This window comes from Saimiri boliviensis, chromosome 4 (genome assembly GCF_048565385.1).
Source record: "Saimiri boliviensis isolate mSaiBol1 chromosome 4, mSaiBol1.pri, whole genome shotgun sequence".
NCBI classification, from domain to species: Eukaryota; Metazoa; Chordata; class Mammalia; order Primates; family Cebidae; genus Saimiri; species Saimiri boliviensis.
In genome coordinates, this window is record NC_133452.1 from 115,857,748 (window position 1) to 115,875,364 (window position 17,617).

The 17,617-nt window shown below is 40.7% G+C and overlaps 1 protein-coding gene across 2 annotated transcripts; it reads right to left on the reverse strand.

The window, feature by feature from the left end:
• Positions 1–308: 308 nt before the first annotated feature.
• Positions 309–15,261, reverse strand: OGFRL1 (opioid growth factor receptor like 1). 2 transcript variants are annotated; one of them, XM_039467975.2, is made up of 7 exons: positions 14,895–15,261; positions 10,520–10,606; positions 10,290–10,371; positions 7,577–7,655; positions 7,420–7,486; positions 7,161–7,306; positions 309–2,472 (listed from the first exon to the last, which is right to left on the reverse strand). In XM_039467975.2, the coding sequence occupies exons 1-7, from the start codon at positions 15,117–15,119 to the stop codon at positions 1,812–1,814; spliced, it is 1,347 nt and encodes a 448-aa protein (XP_039323909.1). In that variant the 5' UTR covers positions 15,120–15,261; the 3' UTR covers positions 309–1,811. The 2 variants fall into 2 exon arrangements, with proteins under 2 accessions (XP_039323909.1, XP_039323910.1); XM_039467976.2 differs by having other exon boundaries at positions 10,290–10,368; positions 14,895–15,260.
• Positions 15,262–17,617: the final 2,356 nt, after the last annotated feature.

Sequence of the window (17,617 nt, forward strand, 5' to 3'; positions counted from 1 at the left end):
AACTATATTTGTATGTATGCTTTGAAGTTCTTATCACAGTGTTTTTTGATTTGTAATAGTAATAGAGAAAACAAAATGTTTCTTAGCCAGTGCTATGTAACATATTAAGTGCTTACTAGAGCTGCATATATGGACTTTGAAATTTGTTCTCAATTTGAAGTTTGAGAACTTGGAGATGCACAAAACTATACTTCTTTTAAAAAAAATGCACATTAGGACTAAGCAACATTACTAATTTCATAATCCATAGAACACTGACATATTCATGGTTTAAGGGACTGTCTTGTTCACAGTGCAAGAAGCGTGCCTTTTAGAAATGAATAATTTCTTGTTTTTTAATTCTTCAGTCATTTACATTCAGAATCAACCAACAAATGTATATGGAACAGCCAAAGAGTTAAGATTTTTTCCTGGAACTTTTCAATCAAAATTTGTTAAGCAGTTTATACTGAAAACAATTTTACTAAAGCAAAATCTTGAAGTCATACAATTAGAAGTCATACTCTGTTCCATGTAGATTTCCATATAGATCATCCTAATGTATACAGTTGTCCCTTCATATCTATGTGGGGGTTGGTTCCAGGACTCTCTGAAGTTACCAAAATCTAGGAATGCTCAAGTCCCTTAAATTAAATCATTTCTAGATTAATTATAAAATACCTAGTATAATGTCAATAGTTGTTATACTGCATTGTTTGTGGAATAATGACAAAAAAAGACAATATACTGCATTGTTCAGGGAATAGTGACCAAAAAAAAGGGTTACATTTCTACATATGCAGTAGAGATGTAAACATCAATTTTTCCCCCAAATATCTTCATTCTGCAGTTGGTTGAATCCACAGATGCTGGACCTCTGATAGGGTACAGCCAATTACACTAGAAACACAAATGCTAGCTGACAAAGATTGCAGCTCAAGGGTAAGCATGGTAAGAGGCAAGGAGGTGAGGACAGCGGGACTGACAGATGAGCTAGGGAGGTCAGAGCTCCACAAGGCCATCTGTTTCACTTATCAGAATCTAAAAATAAACACATTGAGGTGCTGGAATCAAAGAATCCAAGTTAGTTTCTGAATACATTTGCAAAGATCAAACTCTTCGTTAAAAGTAATAACAGTAATAATTGGCCAGGCACAGTGGCTCACACCTGTAATCCTAGCACTTTGGGAGGCCAAGTCAGGTGGATCACATGTCATAAGTTGGAGACCAGACTGACCAACACTGTGAAACCCCGTCTCTACTAAAAATATAAAAATTAGCCAGGCATGGTGGTATGCGTCTGTAGTCCCAGCTACTCAGGAGGCTGAGGGAGGAAAATCGCTCGAACCCGGGAGGTGGAGGTTACAATGGCCTGAGATAGCAGCACTGCACTCCAGCCTAGGTGACAGAGCAAGACTTTGTCTCCAAAAAAAAAAAAAAAAAAAGCCATAAATTGGGTAAAGCTGTGGCAATCCAATGAAATTATCCTCCTGGTTTTCTTTCACGTAGGCTCTCAAAAGAATATATTTTGTATACAAAATACTACATGGCAATTTCTAGATATTCTGAAAATAGTTTTCAAAGTAACTAGTATACACAGAACTTGAAAATTTACATCCTAAATGCATTACAGAATATATTGGGTCTTGTCTTTTATCTCCTTACTAGATATTCAATTCGCTGTCATCCAAAATGAAAACGCAACAATAAAATGCTTATGACAGAAATCACAGATGGCTAAAATTTGAAATGTGACCTTGTCTGTTCTTTAGGATAAACGATACAGTCGTTATTTTCCTCTCTAACCTAAACTGGCTTATGGGTTTTCTGATTCACTGTACTAGTACCACCTCATGGCAATTTGTATTTCCAGGACTTTCACCGTCTTGGTTATGGTTTTCACCTTCTTCGTTATTTTCAGGAGATGCACTCTCCTTTTTTTCTGTGGGATTCATAACTGTTTTTTCAGGTTGAGAATTCACACTCCCTGCATTACTGTCCTCTGTATTACTTGGCTTGGCAGCTTCATTGCTGGGCTCCGGGCTGGTCCTGTCTGTCTGTTCCACAGGCTCTTTTGGTGCCACTTTTTTTTCTTCAGCTGTTTTGCTATTTAAATGAACAGCTGAGGAGGAACTTTTGGAGTCCTTGGCTTTTTTGTGCATAGAAGTTTGACTGTTATGACTGGAGGCAAGAGGGGAAGACATTTTCTGGGCTTTGCTTCCCTCTAACTGTTCTTTTCTAGGAGGTCCCCAGATAAAGTTCTCTGAAGGCGTGTAGTGTTTCTGGGCAAACCGCAGGAGCTTTCTCCTTTCTCTTCTGTCTCTAATTGTATAAACAAAATACTCTAGAGCACTCTGCTTAATATTGGGAATAGTATTTTCCACAAGAGCTTCATGAAGAATAAATTTTACAAGAGGAGATTTAAAACTTTCATATCCAAGCTCACCAAGGCTTTTAAGAATACGAGTGATTCTTAAGTAGTTGTGCTGGGACCTGGAAGAGAAGATGGAATAAAATGAGTGGGGGATATCCAGTGTAGGAAAGCAGGAGAACGAAAACTAGTGGGAAAATATTTTTTATGGAAATATAAGCTATGGAAATACGCCATGTAATGACTTTTTAAAGCCATATTAGATCTCATTAAGAACAAGCCAGTAGATATTAAAGCCTTATGCCACAATGTAATGTCAATCTATGTGAAAGTCAAATGTGTAAAATAAACTTCCCTTGCCTATTGTTCTTCATATTAGAAAAATACTTAGGTTTAAACTTATTACCACTGTTGAATTGTTGATTACTGAAAATACACTGAAGATGAATGATCTAACACAGCATTTATTTGTACCAACATCAATGTACTGTACTCATCACAGGTAACCATTGCTAAACATAAACACATTAGCTAACAGCTGACCAGCAAAATCCACCACATAAGCCACTGACAAGGACAGCAACAGGAAACGCTCTACTTTGCTAAAACGGTTCTGATGAAGGATACAAAACTGACACATTTAGCAGAGCATAGTTAAGAACATGGGCTTCGGAGTCTAACCTGAATTCATACCCTGGCTCTGTAACTTGGCAGCTAAGTGAAACTATGTTTCTCTAAATCTCAGTATCCTCATTGGTAAGATGGGGAAAATGACCCGCAACTTACTGGACTGTTACAAGAATCAAATGAGATGATACATATGCTGAGTATCTAGAACCTAGTAAGTACTAGATACTTTTTAAAACTATTAGTGTTACTTAAAGATAGGGTATTAAGGACCACCGTATTTGTACGTATCCCAACTTAACCCAATTTTCTTCAAACCCTGGTCATTCTCTCCTCCTCTTTCCCTATCTGATAATTTTAAATCTTATTTCTAATGGCCTTGATTCCAAGGGTACATTTTTCTTCAGATTACACTAACATCTTTCCTCTCTATTTCAAAACTAATGCCATTACTGGATGAATATTTTCCAAATCTATTTTGTCACAATTCATGATATAACTTTCCAACTTCACTCAGCTCCATCTTTATTACACATGCCTGGACAAATTCTAAAAGAATAATGAGCTACATGTATTAATCATAGGTGTTCTCAACAGCCCAGGTATTTACCCAGTATTGCCACATAACCATAACCATCACTTAACTTCCTAAAGCCCACTTCATACCTCAGACACGGAACTTTCTACAAACATTAGATATCTGTCCTAGCTTCCAAAAATGCTTAAAGATTTTACTTAGTAATAATTAGCAAATTACTTGAAGGAGGAAGGAAGACGGTGATGAATTAAGGGACGAGAGGGTAAGGTTCTGTGGTCCTACATTTCGATGAGAAAGTTTCTTTGGACAAAACAAAAACCTTAATGATTCACCCTAACCAAACACTGGAAAAGCTAAGCCCAACAGTTCATCATCTTCCATCTTCTGATGTTTACTAAATTATTGTCTTAACATTCAACTCTGAAGCCCAGAGGGTAAAATTATAGCGCACATGTCTCAGTTTTATACATCTGTATTTTTAAATAGGAAGTAACACTTGAGACAATGTAAATTTGGGTAAAATTAAGACAATCTGTCACTAACAGCAGGAGCAACTTACTTGTTAACATTTCTATGGAGTTTGCATACTCTAAAAACCTAGTGACAAAACCCTTGGGCAATATCTGCTTCATATGTCTATCAGAAAAAGATGTATAGAAAGCTAGATTTTTAATTTTTTAAAAACTCTATGACTAAACAAAATTTACTATATCTGCAACCAGCTCAGTTTCATATAGCCAATCCTAGATGAATGCTCAAGTTAGTTTCTGTACCTATTTACTCTATCTATGTATTCTCCAATTAAAAATATTTACACAACAGTATAAAAGGACAAACTTGGGTTAAAAAATGATGAGGATCCTGGAACAAAACTATAAAATCAAGCAACTGGGTGTGGCAGTGTGATTTGTAATGTCACAAATGGTATAGAAGAAGACTAAAGGGTACAGAGAAGAGTGGCTGAAACCCTTACAGTGTATAAACCATCTTAGGGTTGTATAATAGGCCAAAGAAAGAAGCTGGGTTTCCAGACAGGTTAAGAGCAGCAAATAGTGTTGAAATTGCAGGAAGACTAGGTAGGTAGGTAAAGAAAGACATACAAGGTGAGAACCAGGAAACAGAAAATAAGTTAGAGGGCATCCCAGGGTTTAAATATGGCTCAGTAATGCAAGTTGATTACAAACAAAATTGAAAACACATCTTAGTGGTGGTCCATATATTTGTATTCTCATGTTTGAAACTATTTTGCCTTCTTTAGTCAAGGTCACTTTTCAGTCAATGTTACTTCACTTTAATTCAATACTTTTCCTCTGCTTAGCTACTATAATATACTGAGTTCCCTAACTACTCTAAACTACTCAAGATGCTATACACATTAAAATACAAATAAGTTACGATATTTGAGAATAAGTCAGAAAAGGACTAAACTGAAGAAAATAGAGGATTCTATGAAAACGTCTATTCTATCATTTGTTCAAATCTAGTCTTTTTTTTTTTTTTTTTTGCAATGAAACTAGAGAAGAAATGGGTTTTCTGGCAGATTCTAAGACAGTTAATTCACAGCTGGAAAAGCCTATGCAATACATAAAGGAAAAAGGGTATAGGTCGGGCGTCCCCAAACTACGGCCCGGCCCGCGGGTGGCATGCGGCACCCTGAGGCCATTTATCCGGGCCCCTGCCGTACTTCAGGAAGGGGGCACCTCTTTCATTGGTGGTCAGTGAGAGGAGCACAGTATGTGGCAGCCCTCCAACGGTCTGAGGGACAGTGAACTGGCCCCCTATGTAAAAAGTTTGGGGACGCCTGGCATAGGTGGTAGAGAGAAAGGATGGGGCAGAGGAGTAAGAAGTGACTGTTAGTTCAGACACTCTCCCCTGCCTCAAGCCTGGAAACTGTTTAATTACAGTCTTAAAAAGAGACTGTGGCAGTGCAGTGGCTCATGCCTGTAATCCCAGCACTTTGGGAGGCTGAGGCAGGCGGATCGCCTGCGGTCAAGAGTTTGAGACCACACTGACTAACATGGTAAAGCCCCGTCTCTACTAAAAATACAAAAATTAGCCAGGCGTAGTGGCGGGCACCTGTAATCCTGGTTACTGAGGGGGCTGAGGCAGGAGAATTGCTTAAACCCGGGAGGCGGAGGTTACAGTGAGCCAAGATTGCACTACTGCACTCCAGCCTAGAAGACAGAGAGAGATTCCGTCTCAAAACAAAAAAAAACTTTCCACCTATAAATCAGATGATATGACAAAAAAACTCAGATTCAAGCTGAAGACCATATTTTGTTGATCACTTATTCATGCCACAAAAATTTACTATGCAAGATTCCTATTCCAATCAAAAATAACAAGCTTGAGGTGAGTCTCTAAAATGATAGTACCTTATCTTTCATGTACTTAACTATCAAATCCTTTCAAAAGATTTACTTTTCCTTTTGCTGTCTTTCATGTCAACAAGCTGCCCGCATACAGTTCTTTCACAGTGTTACATAAGTGCTTAGAAACTGCCTAGAGCTACCTGCATTGCTTGGGTAGAGGTATATATACTTCATATAAATAGGACACTTAAAGCATAAGTCAAATTTAACTTGAGTTATGAGTTAATGGGTCTTCTAGTCAGGAATATAAACTTTATGCCCATATGTTTAGTGTATTAGTACAAACTACCATTTTAATAGCATTGATTATAAGTAATAAAAAAGCTTAACATTAATATTCATACCCATTTTACCAAAGCAATCTATAAAAACACAGAAAAATTAGTTAACTGATGCACAAAACTCAGATTGTTGTGGCCAAAGAAAAATTGCTTAGGTTATAATTTTTTTGTTCTCAGTACTTTCTCAGTTTAGCTAATTATATAATACGCTTAAAAGTACGTTAAAGCTGGTGGCTACATAGGGCAGCACTGATAAATAATTAAACTATAATTAGTTTAAATGTAACTGTAATTAGTTAAAATTTAAATATAATTAAAATGAAAATGGACAGTTTGCACATGAAGAAAATATTAAGACAAATAAACTTTGGTTATGAGTAATAATAAAAGTTATAAACATCCAAGCAAATGTATACAGCAAAAGAATTCCAAATAAACTGGTAACAAATTGCAAAACTTAAGAAAAGTTTAACCAAAAATGAGTTTTTAATCTAACGGTGAAAAGACAAGTGTAACTTTGTTTTAGGAAAAAGTACTGGCCCATCTCATTCTTGTAAAATGATTTTCACACATCATGGGCTTAATTCACGAACTTAAGAAAGCATTATGCTTAGAAACAGGTTGTGCCCCAAAAAGCTTATAGCCTACAAGAAGGGATACACAAAATTGTACACAAGCAATAACAATAAACTATAAAAATGTGGCATAAGAGAGAGAGGCAATATTTGGCTGTGGGCAGTAGCAAGATTTCGGGGAGAAACAGATCTGAAGCTGAATAGCTGTGTTTCTACCTAGAATTTTGCTCCTTTTTGCTGTGTTTTGTTTTGTTTTCTAGAATAGCGTACAGGAATGTAATGCATTTCAGACTAGCTTTTGAATCCAAATTCCTGGGCCCATCTCAGGTGCTAGATGTTCCTACGTTTCATAGAAAAGTCTGACCAAGGGAAAACAATTGTGCTGGCCCCCTGATTTATCACAGGGGCTTTACTTACTCATTCAGATGCTGAAATCTTTCCTGCCAGTTAACAGCCCGAGCAACATTTCCAATTTTATCTGTCAGTTTTATTCCAAAAAATTCTAGCATCATTTTATAAGCCAGAAGGAATCTTCTAATTGCTTCTTTTGTTTTTTTGAATTCCTAATGTAAAAAATGGGGGAAAAAAAAGTCAGCTGAAATGATGCAGTAGCTACAAGGACAGTAAAACATCAGTATTTGGCCACCTTGTATAAAATGAAATGAACTTGCATTACCTCAATTTCATATGTAGTTAGTTCTTTAGCATAAAAGTTCAATCCTTGTTCTCTCAGGGGGAAAAGCCTATTTTAAAAAAAAATTTTTTTTCTATTAATGTCTGGAAAACAAATGATTCAATAGGACATGGTTCAAGATAGATAATATGTAACTGACCATTGAATGTAAGTGTGGTTGTGCTCCAGTTTTTCATAATCTCCTTTCCATTTATTTAGAACTTCTTCAATGTAAACACCTAAATGGTAAATATTTAAAAATAAACCAGACATTTAAAACATTGTGAAGACATTTTAAAATTCGAATCACTTGAGTTTTATATTAAAACTTGTGTGCTACTATTAAATTTAAACAAGAAAAAGGCTTTTAAAAGATGAATACCCTACACCCATATACTCAGTTATATAATAAATCTAATTTTAAAAAGGCACTTCAAATTGCAGAAGGCTCTGTTGGGCAATGTACTCAAAAACGGGAGTCGGCAAACTGTGGCCTGCTAGCTGTTTTGTAAATAGTTGTATTGAAATATAGCCGTTCACAATTAAGTCCTGTCTGTGGCCAATAGCAGAGATGCATAGTTGCAATATAGACCCAATGTCCCCCAAAGCCTAACATATTTACTATTTGCCCCTATATAGAAAAAGTCTGCCAATCCCTGCCTAGGAGTTATATAGCTCTTTAAAGGCTAGTTTGGATCCAAATGAAATGTATCCTAGGGGAAAAGAAAGACAGGAGTAGAAGGGGAAGAAAGGAAATGAGGAGAAAACAAAGGAGAAGGAAAGGGAGAAAAGTATAGAAAAAGTTGTAAGTGCTTACTATGTGCTGTGCCCATATTACACAGCGTGTACATTATCAAGCTTAGTCTTCACAGAAGGCTCCCAGTGTTATGATCCTAATGTTAATAACGAAGAAACTGGGCAATTTGTTCAAAGTCACACACTATTAAAGTAAATCTTGGAGTAGAACATAGGTTTTTCTGGTTCTAAGAGGTAAGCCCTTTCACCCCATCCATTCTTCCCCTACAAGAACTCTCAAAAACAAAATCCTCCTAGGTCCTAAGTCTGTCAAGGTCTTTACAATTGACTAGCCATTTAGTCAATCTTATAGAAAAAACACAGCAATATAATATTTCTCCAAACATAACTCGTCTCATTCTTGTTTCCTCCAGAGATCACCAGTTTACAGTAGAGGCCCACTCTGAAAAGATTTGGTAAAAAGTTGTTTTGAATCATATTGTTGGCTTTATTGGCAGGTTGAAACCATTTTCCTCTAATTTTCTATTTGTTTTCCTTCCCAACTACCACTTCTCTTGCCTGATAAGTAAAATATACCATTGCAAGATGATTACTGCAAGTAGTGTGTGTGTGTGTGTGTACGTACTAGGGAGGAAAGTGAGTCGATATAATTTATAAACTAGAATAACATTCTATGTGACTTTAAAACTTCTGACCCCCACCAATCATAAAATATTTCAAAACAAACTCTGTAATAAAGATTACCAAAAATATTAGCTTAAAAATAAATTCCCTAGTAGATACAAAAATAGTTAAATATTAGTTTTATGTTCAACATTTTCTAATAATTAAAGGTATTCTTTTCAGTAAATTGTATGCAGTTTACATCAGACTCAAATCAACAATCATTGCATTTCTTCCAGAGATTTTCCTACCCCAAGTCCTAAGAAAATGAGTAATTTAATCGATACTTTTCCATTGGTAAATAAAGCGGCACATTTCTATCATTAGTAAATACAACTGTACAATATTATCCAGAGGTTTCCCTCCAAATCACAGCAGACTTTTGAGACACCAGAAAGTCGAAGACAAATAGATCTGGTCATACCAGCAATGTTCTCAAATATTAACTCCCAACTGGTAGGTCTGTCAGTACACATTACTGGGACTCCCTCTGCCCAAACTCCATCCAGGCTTTAGACCTCTTGCCTCGAGTTGGTTGACCAAAGAATGCAAGGTCCTGCCACTTAAAGGCCTTGCAATCTATCACCTTCATTTCATGACTCACATTGCTATGAAACTGGCTCAGTTTCCACTGAGAGCAAATAGCAGAAGCCAGGGTAGTCTGACCACTTCACAGAAGAAAGCTCTTGGGAGAGAAGCCAGCTTTGCGGGAGTGACCTGGATAAAATTAGGATGACGACCATGAACCACAGCATGATGCCTCAGTGAAATATGTGATGTTGTGGTCTATTATCATAGCAGCTGCATCTTCTCGCTATGGGTTTGGAAAAGATCTTATGAGGGCAATCACAGTTTGGGAAGGAAACAAGTGTATTTGGCAGAGTTGGACGGAGATCTACTGTATCTGCCATTCCTTTCCCATAATATTGGAACTTCAAACAGGGATTGCTACAGATGACGGATAACCTGAATCTGAAAACCGACAGGAAAGATAATTCTAAATACAAACAGCACTTTACAATCACAGTCTCAATTTTCAGCTATGGCACAATGGAAAGAACAGTGGACTTTGGAACCTGCAATTGAGTGACAAGCAAGTCAGTCACCTAAGATTTAAGTCCTTCTGACCTAATTTTTGAGATGAGAAAGCTAAATTTGATCTTCTCCAATGTTCCTTAATAACCTAAAATTCTATGGTTCTATATATCTCCTCTTTTCCTTTGACAAAGATTGTCCCTACTGTCTTTCAGATAATGGCAATGTAAACAGGTGGTGGGAAGGTATGATTAATCCGTAGCTCTTCCAGAATTTACCAAGTGCATGCTCACAGACCTATGACCTAGTACATGGGGGACATATTAGACTGCAGAGCAAAGTAAATCCAATCAATGAAATAAACCACAAAATAAACCAAGTATGTGATTATTGCAATTTATCAAGTATATGTTACTCACCATCTGGCTTGAATGGAATTTTATTCTTATAAAAACGAAGATTGCTCAAATCATTCTGATATCGGATATCTTTGAAGTTCTGCTAAAGAAAAAAACAAATCAATCTCCAGAACATAGAAATATAGTAAAGGTATAAGGACCCTTCATGCATGTTTACTCAGTGGCACCATACACTTAAAAACAGAAGGAAAATAGTTTACATTTTAGAAAATAATATTCTATACTCTTACTGGGTACTGGTGTCGGTACTTGTACAAATCCCTCGCAGCATAAAAACTTCTCTTTGGTTTGGCCGTTGCTTCAGTGGAATCATCACCCTGAAATAAAAAGTGAAACTCCATTTACATGTTGATGCAAGACAATTTGAGGAAGAAATTTCTAGAACAAACAAAATAATGAAGATCCATAAAGAAAGCCTGAAAATGGTCAATCTGTCCAAATTGATGAAAATATTATAAGTGTTCCTTTAATAACGCTTACTAGTAATAGCATCCTATTTTGCTTATTTGAACCAACATTTGTCCTAAGATATATTACTGAATAAACCACTTTATTATTAACCGACAACCTATAGAGGCCAATGTTGTGGATCAATATCCATCAGAAAGAGAACTCTAAAAGGAATTCAAGACATTTACCAAATGATTGTGCAAGCAATTCTATGATAAAACTTAATTTTAGAACATTTTACAAAATACTAAGAATGTGTTAAGATACTAAATCAGTACTACAAAGAAAATTGTCATTACATTTGCAACATTTAGCTGTACTTGAAAGTCAAGTAATATTTATGAAAAGAAAGGATTTCAAAACTAGCTTTCTAAACCCCATCCTTTATAACACCATGACAAATACACAAAGGCATGAATAATCATGTGATATAAACATTTAAAATATATACACACCAAGCAATAAAATGCTCAAATGGAATGATGTCCAGTTGAAATAACTTACGTGGTAGTTTACTCGTACTATTTAAATTTTTTTTTTTTTGAGACTGAGTTTAGCTCTTGTTACCCAGGCTAGAGTGCAATGGCGTGATCTCGGCTCACTGCAACTTCCGCCTCCTGGATTGAAGCAATTCTCCTGCCTCAGCCTCCCGAGTACCTGGGACTACAGGCACTAAGCACCATGCCCAGCTAATTTTTAGTGTTTTTAGTAGAGATGGGGTTTCACCATGTTGACCAGGATGGTCTCGATCTCTCGACCTCGTGATCCACCCGCCTTGGCCTCCCAAAGTGCTGGGATTACAGGCGTGAGCCACCACACCCAGCCTAGCAAAATTTCTATCACCATGAAATGATTTTTAAAGTGTAAGATGCAGGTTAATAGAATCGATTTGCATTCCCTATATGTACTATTACGATGTATGAGAAAGTGCTGACAACAATGACTAAAAAGAAAAACTTTAGACCTTTAAGAGTCATTAAAAGCTTGGCCCCAAATTCTTTTCTCCTCAACCCCTGTCCTCTATCTGTGTTGACAGACTGCCATCCTCTAAGTAATTTTCACACAGTTTTGAAGTGGGTGATTCTCACTATTACTACAAGTACGGAGTTACTTCAACACCAAATCTTCTGATGCTTAACATTAGTTACTGCCATGTTACATAAGCAAGGAAAAGCTTGATTTCTGGTCCTTGCCACACGTTTCAAAATAGCTCTGCCTAGCAAGTTTCTGAATCTATTTAGCCTCAGCTACAACCATATGAATCATCATCCTACATTTGTATAGAAAGCACTCTCCATTTACAAAGCACTTACTTGTATGTTATTTAATTTGATTCAAACACACCTGACTGACAGTTAAGTGTTTCCATCTTAGAAACAAGGTACCGGGGCTTAGAGAAGTTGAGCACCACCCAGAGTCCAGCGACAGTGGAAGAACAAGAATCCCAGGCTCTGGGTTCCAAGTACAGGTCTGAATCGATGTCAGTCACACTTAAAACCAAGGATGTATGGGAACCTTGGTGGAGCAGCAGTAGCCCAAGACTTGGAGTCAGAAGACGAGGAATCTTAACTCTGCTACTTACTATTTGTGAGGCCTTAAGCAAATCATTTAGCTGAATCTTAGTTTTATCATCTGTGAAATAAAGACAATGACTCATGCCCCACCTATTTCTCAGGATTATCATAAGAATGACTGTGTCTTGCCAGCATCTGTTCCTGCTCTTAAAACCCCTATTCCCTCTGGACTCTCTACCCGGACCTCTTTCACCTGCTCAAATAAGGATTCTGTTGTTCAACAACATATTGTTCCTGTTCCCTGGATCATCAAAATTTCCCTCTCTTCTGGATCTTACACATGCTGTAGTATTTCTAATCTTAAACATACAAAACCTTCCTTGACACAAGTCTGTCCTCAATTACAGATCCATATATCTGCTCCTTCTTACAGATAACCACCAAAAAATTGCCCAGACTTTGTCTCCTCTTATTTCCCCATTTTCCCGTGACCCACTTCAATCAGGGTTTTGTCCTCAGCACTCCAACAAAATAGTTCTTGGGAACTTCAATAAATCTCCATCTTGCCAAAGCATTTCTTAATGTTCACCTCGGGTGACCTCCCAACAGCACTGGGCCAATTAAAGCATCCTTCCTTCCTGAAACACTGTTAGTATTTGGCTTACAGGATGCTAGACTTTCTTAGTTTATTTCCTGTCTCATTGCCCCCCCCCACCCCCGCCCCCTTGTCAGCTTCCTTTTTATTGGCTCCTCCTCCTCTCCATACCCTTTAAATGGAGGGGTTCCCAGGGCCCTCATTCCTCATCACTCCTTGATAACCCCTTATCTTCCCATGACTTTAAATACCATTGATCTCAGAGACTGAGGACTCTGTTCCTGGACTAAGTCTCCTTTCATAGATGTAATGTAACTACCCAACAAATAATTAACTATCCAACTCCACTTGGATGTCTAATAGGATACTAAACTCAAGAGAATCTTCGACTTAATCTCTAAAGCTACATTCACCCTAGACTTCTCTGTATTTGTTAATGTCACCATCATTTGTCCAATACACAGAGGGACTAGGATGATGCAATGGAAGCAGTGTGAAGGAGTCAGTCTGGGATACACTCTAAAAGTAGCTCCAGTATTACCTGCAAGTAGATTGACTCTAAGGAAAAGACAACAAATGGGGTTGAAAGTCAAAAGGCAAAATTGAAAAGCAGATTTTTTTGGAAGTCAGATGTTGATACTAACAAATTAATCATTAAAAGGGAAAAGGGAGGGCAGATGTAGTGTACTAGTTACTGGAGTTGCAATTAACTGACTGAAACATTATTAAAAAGTTTTATATACTGTAGATGGACCTGGTTAGTAGGATTGAATCTTAGTGTTTTTTGATATCCCAAATTTCTGTAGGAGGTTACTTAACTGGGAGACAAATGGAAGGCAAAACATGAGAATGCAGCATCTAATAATTTAATAAGATTGAATTAGCAATGCAAAACAACAGCAGCAAACCAGACACAGGGGCAGATGGAACCTCACAATTCTACAAGTGCAAGGCTCTGATATTAGTGATAGACTTAGGTTTGCATCATCCTCTCCCTCAATGATGGGCAAGTTTTCTTTTCTCTCTAAGCCTCAGTTTTCTCTAAAATGGGGATCACACAGCAAACTCCCACCCCCAAATTGTAGTTCATTTAAATAGCATGTTTAGCACAGAGCCTGCACTAAAACTTCATTTAGGTAAGGAGCAAATCATAAACAGAGTTGTTCATCAAGATGGTTGATGCAGCATTAGCTGTAATATTGAGGTAATGATTCCCCCAAAACCTTGTGGTCACATTGGACTTTGGATTCCGTTTTCTCAATCTCGATTGCCCATAGCTGATAAAGAAAAGGGCCTAACGCGGAGCGGCAAACCTGAACCACCTCAAGGATGTACACGCTTCCTCTGAGGGTCGGCTATGTATTTCCTCCTTTTAAAAGTCGCTGATTATTTTCAGTCCATCAGAGGTTACGGGGGTTATTTATCGTTTGACTAACCTCTCCAAGCTGTATTAGTCAAATGCTTAAAGCACAGTTGGATCAACAAGTCTTCTGGTGAAATAAGATTCATGAAGAGTGCTCTGAATCCTAGACTGAAAGGCCTGAGTTGGGCAGAACAGCAACGTACGAACCTCAGACTGGGGCCCTCTGCACTTCCGACGGCTTAGCCCCCACTGTAGGGAGAGCGCCGGCTGCCTGCTCTTGCAGCCCCATCTTACTCTGAGTAATTTTTTTTTCTCCCAATAACATTCACTAGAGGGGTTGTCACAATCCTCTATTTTTAGACAGGTTCCTCCCACCCCACCTTCGCATAACCCAGCTGCGCTGCAGAGGCAAAGAAAACACCCATTCAAGTTGGGTTCTGCCCTGAGGGACTTCCCGGCCGTGCCCCCGGCCAGGCCCCAGGCCGACAGTGGGTGGCTCCGGCAGGCCCCCGCGCTCCTCCGCCAGGCGGGTCAGGCGCGGCGCGGAGGGGCTGGGTCTCAGAGGCGAGCAGCCGCCGGGTGCCCCTGTCCTCCGCGTGCGAGGGTGCCCTGTGTGGGGCGACCTGACCCGACCCGACCCGACCCGACCCGATCCGACCCGAGGCCACCGCTGGGCCGCGTACCTGCTCGGAGCTCGCCGCCTCGGCGTCCTGGTCCGGCGCGGGGCTGGCGCTGGGCCGCCTGCTGGCTGGCTCCGGGGGCTGCGCGGGCTCCTGCCCCGGCCCCTCGCTGCCGCCGCCCGGCCCCGGGTCCTCAGGCTCGGGCTCCGAGTCGGTCTGCCAGGTGGAGTCGCAGTCCTCCACGGTGGTGGGCTCGCGGAAGCTGACCCCACCCAGCAGGTTGCCCATTGAAGAGGCGGCGGCGGGCGCGGGGCTGCGGGGCTGCGGGGCGCGGGCTGCGGCAGGCGCGCTAGGGCCCGGGCATGGCCGCGGCGAGGGCGCTGGGCGGCAGCCTAGGCGCGCCCGCCCCGCACTGCCTCAGCGCGGCGAGCGGCGGACAGGCACCCTCGCGGGGAGGAGCCGGCGGCCCCGGGACCCGCCGCCGCGCGCGCTTGAACCCGCCCATTCGCCTCCTTCTCCTCCCCACGGGCGGGAGCCGACTGCGGCGCCCAACCAAGCGCCGCCGGCCCTGGGTGCCCCCTCACTTCCACGTTTCTCCCCGGAACACCTGCCTTCCTGCGGCCCCTGTGGCTCCCCGGAGTGGGTGGGGGTGGGCTGCTACCCTGGCCGCCCAGAGCTGGGAATGCCCGCCTGGGGCATCTCCCAGCTGAGCGGGAAGAGGGATCCCGCCCAGTTCCGGGAGCTGAGAACCAGCGTGGACGTGATGTCGAGGAGGTGTCACCGTCAGAGGTGGGTCCTGTCCCCCTCCCCCTTCCCCCCTCCCCCTTCCCCCCTCCCCCCTCCCCCCTCCCCCCTCCCCCCTCCCCCCTCCCCCCTCCCCCCTCCCCCCTTCCCCCTCCCCCCTTCCCCCTTCCCCACGAGAAAGACACATTAGCTGCCGCAGAAGACAAAAGCTATTGGTGCCCGGGCACCATGTAAACAGGAAAGCTCAGCTGCCACGACTGTACTTAGGGCAGCCACCTAGAGTCCTTGAGGTCTAGAAAGTCAGAGCTATCAGTCACCTCATCTAATGAGCAAACGTCTGGTGAAACAAGGAACAGTAACAACTGTACCATCACACTGACTTGTGGATAGTCTTACACCCATTCCAAACTGATGCTCTGGTAGGTAAAAATCTCAGAATCCTTGAACAGATGGGTTGTTTCTAAGGGGAGAAGACTTGGCCTTTTGGTCTGTTCTGCAAACAAAGAAGGATAGGAAACTGTGTTACAGAAGTACTTTTTTTTTTTTTTTTTTTTTTGGAAACGGAGTCTTTCCCTGTTGCCCAAGCTGGAGTGCTGAGACGGATGATCTCGTCTTGCTGCAACCTCCGCCTCCTGGTTTCAAGGGATTCTTCTGCCTCAGCCTCCAGAGTAGCTGGGATTATAGGTGTGAGACACTGTGCCCAGCCTAGAGAGGTTCTTAAAGTAGCTTAATCAAATATGTGACCTAGAGTAAAGTGACTATTCTGAAATGTGTCTTCTGACTTTATAACTAGAAGGAAAGCATCTTTGCAGGCAGCCCCCATCTGAAAGTGTCTATATTTGTTCAGCTGCAGAGGCTGGTGCTAGGGACGGTGGTGTCAACTTCGTGGATGCTCAGTAAACATTTGTTAAATATGGACTGAGAAAAAATGAGTTAAATACTTGATTAAGCTGTTGAACTTGGAATGAATAGTTTTTTAAATGCTTCATGATGAAGCAGGAGGGCAAATCATGGTAGATGGACTGTCTCTAAGAGAAGAATCGGGTAAATAGGCTGCCTATTCCATGGATAAATCAGGATTACCTAAACTCTTCGCGCATTGCAACAGGAGATCTAGGCTGTGGCTCTGTCACTCATCAGTTTCTGACTTTAGGTCACATGAACCTAAACTTCCTCATCTGTAAAATGAAATCGGACTATTTCTGGGGTCCCTTCTAGCTCTGACCTTCTGTGATCCTATGACTGGGAAAAGTTCCGAAACTAAAATAGACACAGGACGCACAAAAACTTTTTTGGCTGGGTGCAGTGGCTCATGCCTGTAATCCCAACACTTCGGGAGGCTGAGGCAGGCAGATCACCTAAGGTCAGGAGTTCAAGACCAGCCTAGCCAACATGGCGAAACTCCATCTCCACAAAAAACAAAAATTAGCCTGGTTTAGTGTCAGGTGCCTGGAATCCCAGCTACTCGAGAGGCTCAGGCGTGAGAATGGTTTGAACCTGGGAGGTAGAGGTTGCGGTGAGTGAGATCGGGCCACTGCACTCCAGCCTGGGTGATAGAGTGAGACTCTTTTTAAAAAAAAAAAAAAAAAAAAATTTGGTCATAATGGCTTAGTAGAAGATGTGGGGCAGCCATGTACCACAGGAATCCACTGCTCAAAGCTGGAGATTTGATTGATTATCCATGGGCAGAAGACCAGAACATGTTGCAGAAGTAGACATTGTCTATCCAGACTTAAGCGTTCCTTGATTGTTGATATAGAGAGTCTATGGATAGTTGTTGTGTTCCAGATACTTCATCAGTTGGTCTAGGTGTATGTAGATTAAAGTTGGCCATGTGTTCTTCGCTGTCTTCCCTTTGAGTAGTCTTGTTCCTTACTCTTGAAGGAGCTGGCCTCAGTGACTTGCTTAACTATAGAATATGAAAGAAGTGATATTCTAGGATTTTCTAAGTTAAGCCATAAGGAAACTTGTATTTTCCACTGGGGCTTCTTGGAATGTTTTCTCTGGAGCCCTGTGCTCCCATGTCAAAAGTTCAGCTAGCT